The sequence below is a fragment of the Harpia harpyja genome, chromosome 3, assembly GCF_026419915.1.
Source record: "Harpia harpyja isolate bHarHar1 chromosome 3, bHarHar1 primary haplotype, whole genome shotgun sequence".
Classification (NCBI taxonomy): Eukaryota; Metazoa; Chordata; class Aves; order Accipitriformes; family Accipitridae; genus Harpia; species Harpia harpyja.
The window spans coordinates 33,760,177-33,780,812 of record NC_068942.1 but is presented as its reverse complement, the minus strand read 5'-3'; the positions used below and the strand labels follow the sequence as shown (position 1 = coordinate 33,780,812).

Here is a 20,636-nt window from a genome sequence, read left to right as displayed (position 1 = left end):
GAGCCATTTTATTTCTCTGCTGGTAGACCATGAGCATACAAATAGAAGTAGGATGCAGGTTACTGTTGCCACAATAAATGTATCATAGTATCACCCAGAAATTTTTTCATCCAAAAGAAGTATGGAGCTTGCTAGTCTCCCAGTGTATCAGGCACTGCAGAGTGACTGTAAGCTTGTAACATTTTATTTCACATTTGTACAAAAGGTGTAATTTTACTACCTATTTTATAGTTAACAATCTCCACTTCCTATCACAACCTGCGACTGCAACATTGCAATCACACTTTCACCCTCACAGCCCTTGGCTACTGCAGGCTACTGGTGTGGCAAAGTTATCCCAAGTGGGATGGGACAGCTGGAAGGTCCTGGGCCCTGCAACTCCCCACACCTAAGGAGCAACAAGAACCTACGGATGTCTAGCCAAGGATACATGCCTTTCCCTGACGCTATTCAAAATCCCTGAAGTCTACATGAAACCCACAAAATCATCAGCAGCTTACTTCAGTCCCTGCATCAAAAATGTACTTGCAAGAGTAAAGTCTGAAAACAGTCTCAAACATCAATCGTCCAATAACCAGAAACTGATCTGAGAGAACCCGTCTGTGGGTGCTGGCTCCTGCGAGAAATCCCAAACATTCTACCCAGCATGGATGTGGAGCTTTGCACTAAGATTAGTACTTCGTGTCTGCTCTCATCATGACTGCTGGCAGACTTACGTCTTCAGCAAATATCCAATGCTTGTTGTGTACCACCGATTTCTTATCGACTCGCCAAAGCTACTACAAGAATCCTTGTCCTTCTCTAACACACTGACGTGCTACACAAGCCCGCAGCTGGTTTGTGTACTGAGACAGACAAACACTGGCTATGGAGCACTAGACCCAGTTTAAGAGGTTTTTAAGAGGATTGCATCAAAAATACAAAATAGATCTACTGTATACACAAGACAGACATGAGTCTCCAAATAGAGATTGGTTTTCTTGCTCTCTCTACTTACACAGCAGTAGAGCAGAACGGTATTCTGCAGTGCTCTTCCCATGCAGTACATAGAAGTTTTCAGGAAAAAAAATTGTACTAAAAGCAATACCTCTGAACGTCAGTACAAATGAAGACCCGCGTAAGGAAAATACTAGGTATTTCCTTAGTAGCATGTGGAAGTTTTAAGCTAACAGATATTACACAAAGCAGATTTATGTGGTAAGTTTACTCTTCAAGCAGCACCTACCCCTGCTTGATTTTGTGGATGTTCTGGGTTTTTTTTCAAGCTTCTGAGATGTAGTCGCAAATTGTGATGAAAGCACGTGTCTGGCCCTGCATGTTTATGCTGTCTATGGAATAGAGTCCCGATTCCAGCAGTATTAGACCAAAAGACTGGAGGAAACAAGACACAAAAGCCTCCCCTAAATACAGAGCAAGTTGAGTGTATTTTAAGAGCTATAATATCTATATTACATACTTGGCTCACGCATCAGAAAGGTCCTTACACTGAACTGTGACATCTTGGGGACCATACTCAGGAATTCCAGCTGTGCACTGCATTCTGACTTTCCAGCCAGTTGAAGACTGACATTTTTAAGACCTACTTCACAGCTAAAACAGGAAGGTTTGTAGTTGTCAGAAAAAAAGTAATCTTCCTTTTCCGCTCACTTTGTAATCACACTTTTTAAAAGGAGTTCATTTAGCTAAACATTTGTGACTCCTGCCATCATTTCTCTCCTTAATGGACAACATACAGGCTGAAGAAAAAATTACATAAATCTATGTTCAAAACATATTCAGTAGATTTAGGTTTCTTTAAATAAAAAAAAATTTTGTCACGAAGACACAGCAGAGTGGTAGTCAGGATTAGAGAGAGTTCGTTCTTCTTTTAGGGACTGTTTACATTTTATTGGTTTATTCAGCCATAACGTACTTGCAATTCTCTGAAGCAATCCTTTCCTAAACTTACTGTAACTGTGTGTAGCTCAGCTTGTATTACTTAAGTAATACAAACCGTGGAAGAAGATAAACACAGATGTCTGTTATCTAACAAACAAACCTTCTTCTACATTAACTTAACCTGATAACGTTGTTACAGTCTAAGCTGGTAAGCAGAATCCTTGCAGGACCTAACCTACATCCAGGAACTCCTGGGCTGACACTGAGCCAAAGTCAGGCGCTGGGAACTGGGTCAGACCATGGCACACGCAGGGCAGCAGGAGGGGATCAGAGCTGAGCACGACCTGCTTATACTGGCAAAAGCACGGAGACATGAAAGAGACTGGGTGTGCAAGTGTGTGCACACACCTGAGAGCTTGATGAGACTTGAAATGAGGCGGAGACTGGAAAAGGAAAGCAAGGGAATCAGGGAGCTCCTGTGCAGGAAACAGAGGTTAAAGCTTCAGATCAATAGTCTCTTTCTGACCAATTACCAGTTGCAGCTACAAACTGAAATTAAACCAGCCCAGTATAAGTTCACGCTATATATCATAACAAGATAAAAACTTTCCCATGCAGACAAGGTCTTTCAGGATCAAAAGCACTATTTGATCCAACTGTAATATTAAGAATAAAGATGCAAATGAAAGATCAAACTTTGCCTTGCAAATCTGCACTGACACAATCCAAGTCAACAGTTACTTCTGCACTCTAACAGAACAACTGTTTAGACAGAGGCACTACACAGTGTTTATTTTCTGTTAACTGAAATTGATCCCCAGGGTTTCAAGGTTTCCCATCTGTACCTAAAAAGGACTCAATAGGAAAAGAAGTATTTTCAGGAGTTATCAGAACCAAAATTCAAAACAGAGTGAAGGCCAGGCAGAGACAAACTAATTTTCCCTGTGGGAAGCTTGCAGGGGTGCCAAAATACACAGAGGAAGCAACATTTAAAAAACAAATCCCCAAAGACCCCATACTTTATTCTTCAAAAGAAAAACAGAACACATTTAAAAAAAAAAAAAGTTTCCGAAAGCTCTTTGAATCTGCCCCAAAGTAAGCCAGAGCCTCTGATTAAATAACTGCAGGGTAACTGTTGCACAAGAATGGCAGTTTGCAGTCGAAAAGCTGAAGTACTAACTTCCACATGAGAAACAGGTCTTCTTGGTTGCTGCCCCCAGGCCAAGGTGGAGCAGGAACACGGCCTGTGGGTGGCTGGGAAACCTTCACATGTAAAGATCAGTATCTTGTAGCATGGAACCCTCCGTGTTAATCCAAGGGTGATATTACAAGCAAATACATTCAACACATGGAAACGTATACCTTGCTACGAATAACGAGGTGACATTTTGGCAACGTTACTGTAGTAGAATAAAAATTAATAAGGAAGAAGGCAACACGATCCAGATAAACAAACATGAGCTTTGCCCGAAGTTTTCCAAAAAAGGCACTTCTGAAATAGTTTTGCAAAGACACCCAAACCTATACAAGACTTACGAGCGTCACAGCTGAAGTTTGCGGTTATGTAATTTCAAAACAGTGCAAGTCCTAGTACTCTTCTCCTCCTTCCTACCCAAACTCGAAACAAACTTTTGTCACAGAAGCTGTGAAATCTGTCAGTTCTTCATGACAAATACTATTTGAAAAAAAAAAAAAAAAAAGAGATCGAACTCGATAATCGGAGTTTTACCCACTGCGTGTCATCACTTCATCGCCAAGGCGCAATTCGGAAACAGACACAGCAGCACGCAGCCGGGCTACTTACACTGTCTGGAAAAGCGCCCGCTAAGATCATGTTGCAGAAATAATTCACACCTGCAGCAAAGCTGCACAAAACATCATCAACTCCCCGACTTTGACAGACACATGCCGACCGCGGGGCGGGGGGGGGAAGAGGGTTCCCGCAAAGACGGGCGCGAACAAAAAGGAGGCAATCCCCCCCTCCACACCCCAAGAGAAGCTTCACTTGGGCGCACGGACCCGGAGCCCGCCGCGGCCCCGCCAGCCCAGCCCAGCCCAGCCCAGCCCGGGCCGCCCCGGGGAGGCCTCGAGAGGGAGAAGGGGCCCGGCCCGGGCCGTACCAGCGGGCCCGCGGCCCCTTCGGCCCGGCGGCGGCTTCGACGCCCGGCTCTCCCTCCCCGGCGGCCGCCCCGGCCCCGCTGACCCCCCCCCCCCCGGGCGCCTCGCCTCACGCCGGCCCCCCACACGGCGGGACCACCCCGCGCACGCCGTGAGCGGCGGGAAGGAGGGAGGGAGGGAGCGGACGGGGACGCGCGTACGCCCCCGCCGCGGGCATGGCATCCCCGCCCGGCCCACCCAGCGGTCCCCGGGGCAGGCGGAGGAGAGGAGCCGAGGGGAGCGGAGGCCGGCGGCGGCGTCCCCGGCCCGGCCCGCAAGGAGCGGCCGAGGGGAGGCAGGGAGGCCCCGGCGCCCTCCTCCGCCGAGCGGAGCACGCCCCCTCGCTCCACGGGCAGCGCCCGCACTCGCTCGCTCACTCACCCGCCGAGCCCAGCAGCAGCCACAGCAGCCACATGGCCGCTCCGCCAAACTTGGGCTCCGCTCCGCCGCTCCGGCCCTCGACCGAGCCCGCGGCCGGGGGCAGCGGCGCGGAGGGCGGGCTGGGGGCGGCGCCGGCTCCGGGGGCGGGGCCCGACACCGCCCCGCCCCGCCGCGCCGTCGTGCCCACCCGCCGCCGCCGCCGCCCCGGCCCGGCCGCTCTCTCGCCGCAGCCCGCGCCGCGCTGGCGGGTGGCACGGCTCCGCTTCGGCCCGGCCGGTGTCCCCGGCGGCTTGTTGCTGGCGACCGCCGGCCGAGAGCCGCCGCCTCTTCCTCAAACGGGCTGCCGGTCGGACAGCCGCAGCCGGGCTCGGGGCCCGCCCAGGGCCGCGGTGGCATCGGCGTCTCACGCAGCGAGCGCCTCTGGTTGCCGTGCGGCAGCAGGCGGGAGCCCTTCGGCGAGGCCGGGAAGAGTTGGGGTCCGAGCTTCGCCCCTGCGGGCAGGCTGCACCCTCAGGAGGGGCCTAGACGCCCACCCTGCCCCTCCCGCGGTGAGGACGGGGTACGTTGCTCTCGAAAAGGCTCCCTCGCCATCTTCTGAGGCACGGTCCTCCCCGCTTCGTTCCCCGACTGGAAGACGCGAGACATCTTCCTTACGGCCGGTCCATCGGAGCTAGCCCGTGGGATTTAATACCCTTGTAAAAGCTCTGAAACCCAGCGTCTAGGAAACATAAATTGCCCTCTCGGTCGAGGGGCCCAATCCTCATCCCGCTTGGCTTCAGTGGGGGGAGGAGTGGGCCTTGTTTTAAGGAGCGTTATTTTTCAGTATGCGATGACCAGGGCTGAAGAAACCCACGTTAGCGCGTGAGCCGTTCTGCTTTGATGGGGAAATCACTGCCTGTTCATTAAGTGGCACCTTTTGGTTGTAAAGTATTCCCCTGCGTGTGTGTCAAGTACGTAAGTAGATCTACATGTGTACAGAATAAAGTTTAACTCTCTAAAAAGCTCGCAGCACTTATCTAATAGCTGAAGAGGAAGGCTTAGCGCAGAAGGTATTTTAGCTAAGGATTAAAGCCAGTTTGTAACACTAAAAAGCTGCCAAATGATTTCTAAAACTGTGCTCAGCTAATCTGCACAAAAATACTGTCTCAAGCAGAATTCTTACAATTCATGTTCAATATAGTCAGGAGAGCTTGAGGAGATTTATTGATAAGGATTTAATATCATTTGGAAGGGTGAAATTAATTTTTTACTTAAAATAAGGCTTTTATTTGAGTATCTAGATTTAGCTTCTGTTAGTTCTTTAGCGGTATTTTAACCCCTGATAGCTAATTCCCATGTGGACGTCAGCTTGGAAACTAGTTTCCAGAAGGGGTGTTGAGATGGAGGAGTGGTTTCTGACCCCTGAGGGATGTGGCTGTGGGAATTTCCTCCGCCTGCCAGGACACCAATCCCCAGCCGCTGCCCTTCCTGCCTGGGCTCCCAGTGTGTCGACCCAGTGTGACCCATCTCACCAGTCAGCGGGCTCCAGCCAACTCGCCCTGACTCCAGGCAGCAATAGGGATTAAAAGGCAAGGCAAGGTGGATGGGTGCCTTCTCGGCAGCTACCACAAAGCAAGATCTAGTTCGCTAAAAGATGAAGCGGGAAGCTCAGTTTCTTAGCCAGCACAGGATAAAGGGTCCAGCGCGATTCCTCGTTACCTGGTGGGTGTTGGGTTATGTGGTTAAAAGCATAATCCCTGTAAACACAAAGATGCAGGGAGAACAAAGGCGGAGAAACGTCAGTAACCTCATCAGGGAAAACGGAGCACGCAACGCTGGCTGCTCCCAAGCACATCAGGGAGGACTGATTAGACCTTGTTACCTGGCGTGAAGCCTGCCAGGATAAGTCAACCAAGAAGCTGTTTCCCAGACAGATGCCTTGCAAACTAAAGGTGGTTATTGCCTAAGGTATAGGACACATTAAAGGATGCAACGAGAGCAGCATTTTGGGAATGCGCAAGACTTACTACACAACGTTTAGGGCAAAGACCAAAGGAGGGGAGAGGGAAGGTTTGAGGTGGATCGAGGAGGAAAAAACATGGGAAAATAAAGGGAAAAGGGGATGAAAGGGGCTGGCCAAGTGTAGCTGAGCCGTGTGTTTGACCACCACAGCCTATCCTATATTCTACTTAAATCCTGTTTCTAGCTATCTTATGCGTAGGTGCACTGTCGATTCTGAGTGGGTATGGGTGAACAGCAGCAAACTTCAAACTAGACTAGCCAGCAAACAAGAGGTCTGAGTATCTGTAACTGAGTGGGACCGCAGACCTCAGGTCAAAAATATGCGCTCTGATTCATTTTACCCTCGTATGAACTGCCTTCATATCGCCGGGGTAGATTTCTGGTTTTGTACCTGGAAGCAAGATGTGATCCGAGCTCTGTTGCAGAGTTTGTGTGGCCTTGAGCAAGTAGCTCTTGTCAGCCCATGCTTTGACTCTTGATGAAACTACAGGCCATCTACACCGCAAAGATATTGCAAGGATAAGTAAATAATTTCAGGTTGCTCAGAATGTGACTAGATTCCAAATGGCTACCAGTAATGCAGGGTACCAGCCGATGATCCGAACAAACAAGGAATATACTCCGAAAAAAAGGTTATTTTCTTGCTTCTATTAGCTTCGTAGTAAATTATGCTGGAGGAATGAAGAGCTGCGCTTGGCCTTGATCTTGGCAGGATCCATTACGAGAAAGCGACTTATTCTAGCTTTGTGCACTTTGGCTAAGGGCTAGAAAGGGAAATTTTCTTCAGAGCCAAGCTTGTCAGAGAAGGCTCATTTGTATTAGCACAGTTGCTACTAGCCAAAGTTTCTGGCACTTCCTTCACTACTCTAAAAGATGTGGGATTTTGCTGCTGGATTTTAATTCCAAATGCAGTTTCACCTCCTGCCCTATCTTGAAATGAAATCATCAATATCCTCTAATTTATAAACATCCCAATCTCCTAACATCAAACAGCATTTAATAAAACTGCATATGACGGCAACGTCCACAAGGCTCACGTAGTTGTGCTCTTCCACAGGAAGGTTGCACGTGGCTTCAGGGAAGCTGAAGTAGGGACGGCTGTAGTAGAAGTACTAAGGAGGGTGCTGAATTAGGTGCAAGAGACACACAGTCTTTGTCTCCATCCACATCACAGCTGTATTCTGTCCTGCTTAGGAATTTCTTTGTGGCAAATCTGTGAATAAATCAGGTGCTCTTTCAGCAAACTGCATGTCAAAGTTTGGGTGTCTGATGACAGTACAAGAATAGGTGTGAGGATATCTGGCTTTGGCATAAAGTTCTCTCTCCATGTTACCGCGCTGCCAAGGGGCAGGCATTTAATCTTTGTAATGCAAACCTGCCACCAGGATTGTGGGATTTAACCCCTTTTTGGTTACACATTCTTTTGAGATGCCCAGATGAAAGATAGCCAATAACATAAAGGGTTTCCTATGAAAAAAATTATCCAGATGTTTATTGAAACTAATCTCTGGCAATTATTAACCTAAGGAGTGCTCTTTTGAGGTTATTGTAGATGACGGAGTGTCTTCAACTCATATTGGCAGACCTGCCGGTTCTTTCTCTGGGGGACAAAGGGTTATTCGTAAGGACATCGCAGAGGATCTGCATCTCCAGGAGAACCTGACCTCTCTAGGCGGTACCAGTGCTCACCACGTTGTAAGCTGAAGCTCAGGTTTTTCATTTCTCGTATCTAACCAGCTGTATTGGTTTTGTGTGGCAAGGTTCCTTATCTCGACCCACAAGCTCTTTGTTATATTTTTCCAGTTGAGAAGGAGGGGGAGTGATAGAACACCAGCTCAGTATACAACTCACATCATTGAATTTCACAATCGTTATTATAAGCTAGAAGTTGATTTTTTGGGGAGTTCATACTGGTTTCAGGCAAAAGTGCAAAATGCAATAATGTCTCTAGATGCAATCTAAATTTGCTGGCTTCAATCTGGAAATAGTGCTCTGAAAAAAATTAATTCTAGTCATTTATATGTGTCATGCCCAGTGACAGGATTGATGATGATGATGAAAAGTCAGGACTGTGTTAATTAAGGATAAAAATTTGTAATAATATATTGCAATATTTGGTATATGACTAAACTGCCACTTGGCAAGCCGGGGAGTTTGGAGCTGTGCTTAGCAACAGCTTTTTGATGGATTCAAAATAATAATAATAATCCAATTTTTAATATATTGCAGCAAAATGATAAATGTAGATCCAAATACATTTATAAATTTGTCATCATCATTAACATCTATCAAGTTAAACAGGTATATTAGCATATCAGCCTATATCCATCTATCCATCAGAATTCATCTCCATTATGGCTTTGCAACGTTTTGATCTTTAGCTCTGCATCAAGCTTGAAGCAATCCTGACTGTTGCAACATTATTCTCTTTAGAAAACAGAGTCGGAGATCAGTTTTCAAAGGAGGAGTCATAATAGGCATTCAGATTCCCTCGTATCACTCGTATGTTTCTCTCATAACAACATGTAAAGGGTTATTAGCTGTATGCATTGATGTGGTCCTCATCACTGTGCCAGTTGAAAACATAAGGATCAAATCAAAAGTAAGGAACAGTTCTCAGACATGTGCAATTGCATTGGCAGCTTTCTCAAAAAAGCAAATTGGAAATGGAGCTCAAAGAGCGAGGGAGACGAGGCTTCCCCGACCCCTGCGTGCCGTGGGCTCCAGAGCCTGCAGCGACAGGAAGCACTTGGGCAAACTAATGCACCTTTCCTTCAGCTCCAGAAGTGCCAGGCTTGGATTCAGGCATCTGCTCAGCCACCATGACCTGCCTCTGTGCTCCCAGGAGCTCGCTCCTCACAGCCGCCTGAGGCACGCCGATGGTTAATGCTAGGACTGGTCCCTGCAGATTCGAGCTACTCTATATTCTGGGTGCAAAAAGGGTTTTAATGAGCATCCCGAAAGAGTATGTTATGACGGACTCAATCTGGGATGTTCTGCTACTACAAATTAAGCTAGCTTAAGTGTTAAATCCTCTTCCTCCTCTCCTGCCAGGCTGTGGGCTCAGCACGTTAGAAAATGCACAGAAACTCCTTGTTCTACAACAGCCGCTGGCTTTTCTGTCCTAGTGCTATGGAAGGGGAAGGCCCTGAAGCTCTGGCCCATTCATTTTCGGCTTTTTCTTTGCACAGTCTGCAAAGAGCCCCTGGCTGCGCAGCTCCCATTTGGGCTGAGCTGCGGCTCTAACGGCATTCTCTGCTTGGGACTCAGAAACCAGAGATGGAAAAGGCTTGCGAGGTCCATTTGTCCATACCCTGGGCGATGTGGGACTGTTCTCCAAAGTAAATCCTTATGTCCCCTGCCTTGGTGCCTCTCACTGACCCGCAGTGAAGGGACTGCCACGCTGTGCTCCAGGAGACCACCCCACACTCCGAGACCATGTTTAGACCCTTGTCCGCTCTTTCTGGCCCATCACTGCTTGACTTCCTCCATCTACCCCTATCTACCCTTCGCTTGTGATTTTGGGACTGGGGGCAAAAATCCTTCTCCTCCTCTTTTTTGTGCCACAGGCATAACCTTGGGTTTCACAATTTCAGTCCTGCCCTTCCTTAGCACAACTGCATCAGTGGTGGTGCGTGATTGCTCTACTGTCAGTGCAATGGGATGCACTTGGTTTTGAGCTCTCCCCTACTGCCAAAGCTGTGGTAGGAGGCTGTAATGCCACAGTGGTAGCCACATGTCCTAGGGCATAGCCTGACAACAGGGCAAGGGGTTTAGCTCATCGCTTTGCTCACTGTGACGGCAGCTTGCGAGTATTACCGGGTGATGCCTATGTTTTCCCCGATCACACAAAAAGTGCAGAATCCCACCCCTGCGTTGTATCGTTCAAGTGGCACACAGCTATACTAGCAGATTCAATTGCAAAATAAAAGCACTTTCCAAAAAATTACATCCTTTCCATTTTACATGTTTATAAATGTCCATATAAATTAGGCAGTTCTACAGTTACAGTTCTCTAGCTACAAAGCCAGACAGAGTTCTTGTTTGCAAGCTCCTCACCCCCCACCCCTCACTCACTCAGGTCACGGTTTTATTACACTTGACCTTCTGAGTACTTCTGTTTTCTGGAGGGACTCATTAGAAATCCATTGTGCTTGCAGGGTTTTTTTTTAATTAAAAGAGTAATTTTGTTTCTTTGATGTGAGTTTTATTCATTACCTAACACGTCAATATTTTCAGCTAATGATTTCAAAATAAGTAATCATAGACAGCATGTAGAACAGCAAGATGATTACGTTGTCCCCAGGTCTTCCGATCACCTCCTGGACAATTAGCATATCAATACTTTCCATTAATGTAATGGGCAGTGTGTGAAATTTCCAGGCTGCTTCAAGAATCTAAAGTAGATGAAGACAAGCAAACAGAGAGGATTATTTGGCAGTAAAGTAGACAATCAATAAATGAATGCCCAGATCAATACATATCCCCTAGTAGGATCACAGCAGTTTAGCTCCAGCTGTCCCTTAAAGAGGTTCTAACAAATAAATAACAGAAGTCAAATTGATATGTCTCGATGATGAAAATCTGCTGTAATTTGCAGGAAAATGCCATAAAACTACATTACACGTGTAAATCCTCAGCTAAAGTAAAATATTACACCACCTATGGTGTCTATGCCACCTGAAGGTCTGAGAGTTTAACTCATGCCTTTGGTTTAACACCTATTTTAAAAGTAGAGTGCCTCTCTTTTGCTCCAGGTCATGAAAAAAACACATCATGAAAGCCTCCTTTTATGTGCATATGTGGGAATTTATTTTTTAATATATTTTCACCAAATATTTGGTGCTATCTCACACTGATGCCTTTGTATACAGGGTAGAGGAAATGTAACAAGAAGCAGGCAAGTCGTTAAAAATACAAGGTGGGAGGGAATGGAGTAGCCAGGATCCTAAAACCTTCACAGGAAAATAAGACCTAAGCTAAAACTGAATTTTTCTGAGTGCCAGATCTTAAATTAATTGTTTTGGACTTGAACCCTGAGGTGCTTAATTAGACACCTTTAAAAATGGTCTTGACCACAAAATGACTTTGTGATTAGGTAAGAGGTGAAGAAAGGAACGCATCTTATCTTTTCTAAGCCCTCCTGAAATGCAAGGCGACAAGATGTCAGGAGAAGATAATCTATATGGTATTTGCAGTTCCTAACTGGGAACCCGGCTGGTATTTGAAAAACTGTGAATTAAGTCATTTTGTGTTTGCTAACAAGGGTAAATTGAATGTTTGCTTACATTAAAATGTTTGTTTAAAATGTTATATTTTTAAATGGTAATCTGGAATTTGGAGTTTGTCCAAAATTCACTCTTTTCAATGACTAATGTTCCTCAAGCTGTTCAAGGATAAAGTCCTCCTAGAAAGCACTTCCAGGGTTCATCTGACTTCTTAAACCTGTGCTTCAGGATGAGCTAAATCCCCAGAAATGCCTATTTCTCTCCATCAAATGAGAAAGAAGCCCACAATGTCTGGCTGTAGCGGAAACAACCGCACTGGAAATGTCTGGAGCTAAGAGATGAATCCCCCCCACGGTGTGACAGCTCATACGTTTACAGTCAGACACCGGTCTGGCTGTGCCTGACGTGAAGCATGTCCTCTTTACGGCTCCAGAGCCAGCACCCCGTGAGCTGCAGCCCTCCTGGGGCAAGAGAGGGTGCTCAAACTGGGGCTCGGATTGCTTCTCCCACCCCTGAGGTGCAACCGTCAGCAGTGAGCGCAGCGAGAAGTTTGCACCCTGGGAAGCAGAGGAGGCTCAGTAGACATTTATGACCCCCACAGGAACTTGTCCAGGTTTCTCTAGCTTTCAGAAGTGCCAAGAACTTGCTGGTTATTGCAAGGACCTCTTAATGACATGTCATTTGGGGTGCATGGGGAAAAGGGAAAAGTTGGGTGTTGGCAGCATTGTTAGTGCAGTGGCTCTGGCAGCCCTGATTTGAGGAACGCACATCTCCCGTTTCCTTGCCGCAACTTCTGAACACTTGGAAGCTTCCTAACCAAGAAATGTGCTGGCTAAACCATGTTTAATATATAAGATCACAGCGCAAGCTTGTATGACCAGAGGTATGATGCAGGGGCCAGAAATACTGCATCTGTATTTCCTAGTGCCAAAGAGAGGAAGAGAAGCAACAGCTGAATGAATCTGGCCCACCAGCTCAGTTGTCTCAGCTGGACTGCACCCAGTATAGACATAGATATAGTATGGGTTTAGAGAAGGGATATGCTTCACGTACCTTTTTAGTATTTGCTGTTTGTTTATTTGTGATCAATGCAGGGAGTTGGAAGGGAATAAGACCCCAGGTTTTAACATGGAATTGTTCTTATTTTACACAAGAGAGCAATGGCGTATTGAAATGCTCGCTTTGATGGGTTCCCTGGTCTGCAGGGAGTGCTCAGTAAAAGCTTTCTGCTACGTCTGGATCGACATAACTGGGATTGTTGGTCCCACATGAATTGAGCCAGGAAGTACTGCAGTACAGAGACGGTCCAGACAGGAAAGCAAATGTCACTGACAGGCAAGATCTAATTTCAGCATTAGGCTAACGATATGACTGATGCTGAGCCAGTAGGAAATTATTATGGCCTAGATTAGATTACACACGCAATGCCAGAAGAGCCCTTCTCCACCCCTGCAGGCATCCCTGCCCTTCCCTACCACGCTCCAGAGAGCAGCCAGCCCCTTGCCTCTCTTCCATCACGCTTTTGTTAATACAGGTAGGTTAGAAAGCTGTGTAAGCAATTACAAGCTCCATAATAATGTTCTATCAGCCACCTTCCCTCACCCTGTCCTGAAATCTCATTAAACAAAAAAAAAGGAAAACCTGTCTGTATGGAAATCCAAAGTGACCTCTCTTATGCATGCATTGGTATTCGTTTCACCTGCCAGAAGCACAAAGGGCTTTTCAGGTCCAGAGGCTGCTGGGAGTGTCAGCATGGCCAACAGCGAAATGAATGACTGTGCCACAAACCAGAATGGAAATCCAAATCCCAGCAGCTCCAGTGGCACCTGAATCGCACCAGCCAGCAGATCCCTCTGGTGCAGCATTGGCCGGCATGTCTCCCTCAGCAAAAAACTCTCCTTCTCGTTTGCTGTCCAACGAAAGGAGCAGGTTTGGGTTACAGTACAGGACAGCTTATGTTTGTGAAATGTTCTTTCCTGTCTGGCTGCCTAGGAGAGAAGCCATCTTTGCCCATACTCCAGCTGGAGTTAACAGAGCACTGTGCAAAGCCACACATCCACACATGGTGGGACACCGAGATGAAGCTGGTGTGGCATGGCAAGGTATCAGGTGAAGGACTATCCAGCTGACTTCAAGAGACAAAGTACAGCCTTCACGGATGTAGGGAAACACCACAGAATCACTACTAGATAAGCCATTTCTCTCATGTAGGCTTACAATCCAACCTCAGCACAAGCTAAGTCTGGGCGAAAGGTACCAGTTTAACAGTAGGTGTAGGAGCAGATATAGAAGAAAGCAGCAGTGATCCCTGTTTCTTTGCCTGTGGCTGCACAACCCCTTGTGCGGAAAGTGAAGATCCTGCACGAGGGAAGGTTTGGGTTTCCCCACTCAGCAGCGGGTACTCAGAAACCCTGCTTGAACTCAGGTGGATCTGAAGCAGCTCTGGTGACCCGAGTGGCTCACAGGCGTGCCTCAGAGTTGAACTGAAAACAAAAGATAGTTTTCACTGGCTTGGAATTTCATACAAAACCAGTGCAAATTTGGATCCGAAAACAAAACGTCCCCGAAGTCCAATGCGTTTGTTTTTTAGAAGCTGGTGCTAATGCCCATGAAATAGCTTCATTACTGTTTGTATTACGCTCGAAGTTTTGCGTGAGATGTTGCACCAATACTTAGCATCGGCTTGTCCTGCACTTACATGGCCACCAGGTTGATTGACTTGGGTTATTTGGTAACGGCTGAGTGTTTATTTATTCAGTGTATTGTTAGAAGCCTCTTAAGGTTGACTAGAGCACTGTATAGGCATTCCTTTGCGTTCGCTTGTAAAAGTTTAGTGATATAAACAGGGAGCGCTCCTCTGAGCTTACAGACATTAGCAGAAGTCAGGCCCTAGCACAGTTGTTTGAAATGCTGGCAGGTGGACTTGCTGGGATGGCATGAAAATGGGATTTATCTTTATTAACCCTCTTTTCAAAGCTTTATTTTTGAGTCAGTCAATTCTTTCCAAGTTTGACCTTATTAATGGCTAAATAGCGACTAGCACTGAGATGTAGCAAGTCAGAGGAAGCTGGCCTGAAACCAGCTGAGAGGTGTCATTTACAAGATAGCTGTCCGTACTCTAGTTTCTCCATGAGACAAAAGCTGCAGCTCAGGAACACATTTGAGTATAAGTTTCTGTCTTACACAGTCAGTCAGGACTGCAAAGTGTAGAAAATGGATGAGTAATGAAAAATAAAATCAGGAGAATCCTATGGCAAGCAGAGTTGGAGACTCTAAAAGAGCAAAACAAGTTGTAAAAGTATTTTCTTCAAGAGTGAGAGGGATCCTAGCAATAGCATTAGTCCACCATGACAAATTTTCTGTCTCCATCACTAAGGCAGGAGAACACAATTTTTTTCTGTTCTGTACAGAAGAAGAAGGAATTAGTTAATGAATTGATGCCACATCAGGTCTGTTAAGATACTGTATAGCAAATGGTAAGTAAAAACGAAGCCAGGCGACACCAATGCTGAGAAGCAGCTATTAACATCAGGCAATCTAAAATGACCAGGTCAAGACAACTTCTGTCTGGCATGTTATTACAGACTGTTACCTTGCATCAAACCTGTCCCAAAGAAAAGATAAAGAGTTAAACCAATGCTTAGGGTCTGCCCTGTTGTTCTGAAGCAGGAGCTAGAGTTTCCAAATCACCCGTTCCAGAGATGTATGGCCTAAATGCAAAGACTTACCAGAGACACTTAAGAGCTTCCAAGAAATCCTTCCAGGAGAGGGATACTCTCAAAAGATTGCAACACTACATTAACAAAATTCTTTTCTGCAGCATGTAGGATTGAACAAACTTCTTCTGCTATGATATTGCTTTTCACCCTTAACTCTTACCGCCCCCACCTCCCTTTTGGTAGCGATATCAGGGAATTCTTTGTGGCATCTGTGATTCATATTTAACAGATTGTCTTCATGAGTGCCGTTGTAGGGAATCACTGGGGACTATCCCTACAGGAAACATCAGAGAAGTGCAAAAGCAGGCACCTGGAAAAAAAACCAAGAAGGGTATTAAAAATAGAGAACACATCTTTGAATTTAACCTGCATCCAGAAGAGAGAACGGGGACTTACACCGGGAATGGGAAAACAATTTCACACTGTAGGACTAGCCCAGAAAGTCTTTGCCTTGGCAGAGTACTGGTGTGCTGGCATCCATTCCCAGCGTGAGTTATATTAGTTGACCAAGAGGATATCCTATTCCATTCATTTTCCCTTTCATGAGCCAACAGCTAGTCCTAGCATTTCTCTGCGATCGTTTCCCCTCTATTCTTCACCTCTTTGGATGATAGTTTCCTGATGTGCAAGCCCTGTGCTCAGCCCAGGGAAGATGTTGCCCACGACTGTGACCTCTGTACAACACTGCTATAACAAATGTGTTTGCGAGTGTGGTGCAGCATCTGGCTAGCTGCCTTTGGTGATGAGACAACCTCTCTGCTTTTGGGGAGGCAGACAGCTGCCTTCCCGCTGCAGCCGAGTGATGTTCAGTGTGAGGTCTCAGATGGCCAAAGCCTACAAATGTGGCAGAGACTGGTCCCTCCCTGGGGAAGGAAAGGGACCACTGGGCACAGTCTCTGGGAAGACCCCAGGCTCTATTTTTGCTAGCCCGGGCTAAGTACATGCCTCTAGTACCCGTTCAGGGCTTCCTCCCCTAGAGCTGGACGACCAAAGGGGTTTCCAGCAGAGAAACCTGGGCCAGTGCCTGCTGGTAGCTTGCCAGGGCCTCGTGTCACACTGGGGGGCCATCAGATTGGACTTGTCTTGCTTTGACCTGGATTTCACAGATGAGAAGCTCCATCCCAGTCCCCCGGGCCGCCCCATCCACGCCACAGTTGGCAGTGCCAAGCAGCTTGGCAACGTCTTAGCTGGATGCAGTACCGTGCTTATACATAAAAAATGCCATAACACGGGGCGGCTGCTCCCAAGCAGAACAGCCTCGTGGCCCCACTGCCTGCCCCCGGCACTGCTGGCGCCCACTGACAACACGTCGCGGGAGCAATGAAGTGCTCCCGTCCATGCCTGGGCCGTCTGAGGCTTCGTCTTCCGAGGCGGTGTACCCTGGGGAGAGGGAGGGTGGATGGAGGGGGAGCGGGGAGCGGGGTGGCCCCGCGAGTCCTGCCGAGCCCATGGCAGCATCACCCCAGTGGGCAGGGAGGAGAAGCTGGCGGCAGGCACCAGGCGTGCCGGCACTTCATCTCACGGGACTTCGTACCCTTCTCAGCTTGACATGCCTACATACGAAGCACTGCTGGTCCTCCTGTAACAGGCATTATATTATTATAAGCATTTATCTTAGGCACCCAGCACCTAGACACTATAATTAGAGAGCCCTTAAGGTCAGACGAGTGATTAGTTAACAGTAGTTCTCTGACTCGGCTTACATGCCGTGTTCGTCTTCATTCAAAATGATTTAGTTTGCTGACAGTCATATAATTTCCTGCTAGGTAATCCTGAACATGCGAGTGTGTGGCCACGACATCTTTCCCCAAATTACCAGAAGCTGAAGGCTGAGTTACTGTCTTCCAGGAGAGCGTTTCCCCTGGCCTGCCACCCCTGAGCTTGGTGTCTCGGTCCTCTCCTGTGCCTGCATGCACACGCAGCCTTTTGTGTAGCTCCTAAAGCTCTACTAATCAATCCAGTCAATGGGAAGAACTTACATTGTCCTGCTAATTTAAGACATTTTTATTCTGCATGCATTTTGCTTTGACTCACAGATGCGTATTTATTTGACAGGCCTCATCCTTGAGCGGGAATTTAGGACTCGTTTGTGTGGACTGAAACGTGCAAAGTTATACATGAGAAGACAGGGTGAGGGTGACCTGGATTGCCCAAGCCCAGCCTCCTGCACAAGCATCAGTCATTTTCAATGTCAGACTGAGGATTTTACATTTGTTTTGACTACATTAGGAGAACAATGTCTCCTTATGCCAGTACTCTACTAGTAAAAATAAATGCCCATAGCAGGGAGGAAAAATATTGTCCTTGATTTCATATCCCACACAAGGTAATTATTTTCTTTTCATCATAATGCTCTTGTTTCTTTGTATCATCTCCTTCCTTTTTTCCTATTAGCCTTTTCCAGTAAACAACAGAGTGCTTGCAAGGTTAGCAGAGATTTTTTTTTTTTTTTTACTTTATGATGAAGGGCACATCAGCACATTAACTTACCAGATATGTACGTATCTGTAGCTGCCTAGAATGCCGTCCCAACAGCAGGCAGCCCAGCATGCTCCCTGGCAAAGGCACTGCCCTCCAGCACGCAGGAGAAACACTCCAAAAAGCTATCATCACCTAAGCCAGCTCACGCCATTAGAAAGAAACTTAACACAGAATAGTTGGATCATTACATGACTAATACTTCCACTTTTAAAAAATCTGGCCAAAAGCTACCCCCAAAAATCACATTAAAATACAGTTAGAATACCAAATACATTTATAGAGCTGTGTTTGCTTTTTCTCTCTCTCATTGCACTGTCCTGCCTTTCTCTCATGTGGTAAGTTTATCATCTGCTGGTGGCATCAGGTGTGTATCAAAGGCACCTCTGCTCTGTGGACGTACCTCCGGGGGACGAGCTGGGGCCCTGCAGACAGCTACAAGGAACCACCACAGAAAAGTCATTGCATCCACACTCAACCACACTTGTTTGGAGAGGACAGTCATCCCTCTAGCCAGAGGAAAGCAATCACAACAGCTAAATTACAGGACTTCAAAGCTTTCACTGCATTGTAAATCCCGAGCACAGCAGCTGCCGGGTATTGTCCTGGTGAGCAAAACTGATCAGTCTCATTTAATCATGTCACACTTCATTTGTGCCACAAGTGTCAGGAAGCTGGTCAAAACAAGGTTAACGGGCTACAGTGCGTCACAGGCCGATAATCAGATTAAGCAGGCAGTTGCCCAGTTACTGGCCATGATTATATTCACCCTACGATATTGCTTTTAACTATTTGTGACTGGGTTGCCAATCTGGTATTACAGGCAGGAAGGACAAGGCTAAGAACCCAGGGGAAAGTAGTTATTGCTGGAGATTAAAATGTGTTCCTGCAAGGTGCAAAATAAAAACTGACAAGAAAGATATAGAGGTATTTGCATGTTCACATACTCTGTTTTTTAATGTTGTGAGGGGCCTTTAGTATGGGCACAATCATTTTTAAACTCTCTTTATACACACATATATTTACCTCAGCAGCAACCCATTAAGTAATCTATTAAAAATAAAACTGGGGAAAATGAATGGGGCCTTTTCCTAGTATTTTATAGGTCATAATAAACCAGAACCTTTCCTTCGACACTTTCTTGATTGAAATGCATTTTTCACAGCTCTCAGATTTCATTGCTTCATCACCATCTCAGTGGGGACAGAGCATAAACTGTACGGTCTCAGTGCGGCTCCAGGTCAGGTTACAAGTCTGTGGGGTCCTACAGACTAAGTACACAAAGAAAGTGATGTCATTTCAGAAGAGACACAGGTCAGCACGTGCTAATGTCCCCAGCTGCCTGGCATTAGCCTAACTGCTGGGACTTGATGCAGAGTTGCCATGGGAAATAGCAACGTAAGAAAAACAAAGATTAAAAAGACCTCAATGTTTTAAAACCTGCGTGATAAAGAAAGACGCAAACTCTCCTCCTCACCCTCCCTTCAGTGGTTAGGGGGGAAGCCTGCGAGGAGCCTCGGGACTTTGCTGAAGACAGTGGAGCGAGTGCGGCCAGAGGGACGCGGCGTGGGGTGGCAATGCCCCTCTCACGACCTGCCTCCTGGCAGCTGTTGTGCTCCTCCCTTGCTGTTTCTTACAGGGATGAAACAGAGAGGCGCAAGAATTAGAGCCGGCCACCCACCTTACATCATGAAGTTCCTCCCTTTTACCAAAATGTTAATTTAAAGGAGAGTAAAAATGGTCCCAAGTTTGCACAGAAAGATATTATTAATGAAAAGGTATCAGATAATTAAATTGTTTTATTATTTTGGGAGCCTGACCTTTCCTACACTGCGTTTCATGTTCTCCGGCTTGGCATGTGTTCCTGTGTAAAGTTAGACATCTGTTTCTCTTCTGTGACTCAGTTGTACTGTCTGTAAAGCGTATTTGATCCTATTATGATATGAAGCCTTCCTAGGCAAACAATTAAAGCAACTCTGAGATTCCCGAACAAACCCCTGATTTTCATTCAAGTACAGCTTTGCCAGCAGGTACAGCTCCTCCAGTTCAGGGTCTCTGCCTCATAAAATTAAAGCATTTAACACAAATAAGAAGTACTCCTCTACGCACTTTGCTCGGCTGGTGGAACGCAGACCCAGAACAAAGGACAGAGCCAAGCCAAGCGTGATGCCGAAATGCTCGGAGAAACCAGCAGCGCGGGCTTTGCACCCTGGCCAGCGAGTGGCAGGTTTGCTCTCAGCCTTGCCCAAGGTGGGGGCCATTAAACCGGTGAGGCAAGAAAGACAGAAATTATCCTAAGAGCAGAAGAATTGGAACCTCCTGAACTCAGGCTTATTGGAAACAGCCGCAGCTGCTGGAGCGTACGCTCCTGGGTGAAGTCAGGCCATAGGCACTTTGCATTTCGAGGCTGTCAGCACATCCTTGGCCATCACGTCCCCTCAGCCCTCCATCTGGCATACACCTGGGTCTTGCTCCTGGCTCTTGGCAGCGCAGATGCCTGAATACAGAAGAAGCCTTTCCTTCAGCGGGTTCAGAGAGGATGACGAATTGATTTCTCCCCTGACTTCCCAGTCGGAACACCCCTTAATCCACTTCAGGCAAAACGACCTGGCTTAGTTTAAATAACGTAAGTAGAGGCTGTGAGTTATTCTGGTTGGTTTTGCCCGGAGCAGGACAGGGAGTGCTCACATGAACCAGTTTTCCAGGAGACCCAATGGACGGTGGTGGCTACAGCTGGAGGAGGAGGTACCACCTCTGGCTGGCACAGCTGGATCGGGGGTAAGATTTGTGGCCA

The 20,636-nt window shown here is 46.9% G+C and overlaps 1 protein-coding gene and 1 long non-coding RNA gene across 3 annotated transcripts in view; both read right to left on the bottom strand.

Annotated features, from left to right (window-relative positions):
* The window catches only part of LDLRAD3 (low density lipoprotein receptor class A domain containing 3), a 126,460-nt gene extending 121,934 nt beyond the window's left edge, over positions 1–4,526 (bottom strand). For both annotated transcript variants that reach the window (XM_052781880.1, XM_052781881.1), the window contains exon 1: positions 4,417–4,526. In XM_052781880.1, coding sequence (XP_052637840.1) covers positions 4,417–4,450 — 34 coding nt within the window. In that variant the 5' untranslated portion in view covers positions 4,451–4,526. The remainder of the gene's footprint in view (positions 1–4,416) is intronic.
* Positions 4,527–8,302: 3,776 nt separating this feature from the next.
* The window catches only part of LOC128139463 (uncharacterized), a 39,763-nt gene continuing 27,429 nt past the window's right edge, over positions 8,303–20,636 (bottom strand). Inside the window, exons 4-6 of the long non-coding RNA XR_008234397.1 lie at positions 15,525–15,674; positions 10,641–10,814; positions 8,303–9,344 (exon numbers count right to left, since the gene is read on the bottom strand). This is a non-coding gene — a long non-coding RNA (uncharacterized LOC128139463). The remainder of the gene's footprint in view (positions 9,345–10,640; positions 10,815–15,524; positions 15,675–20,636) is intronic.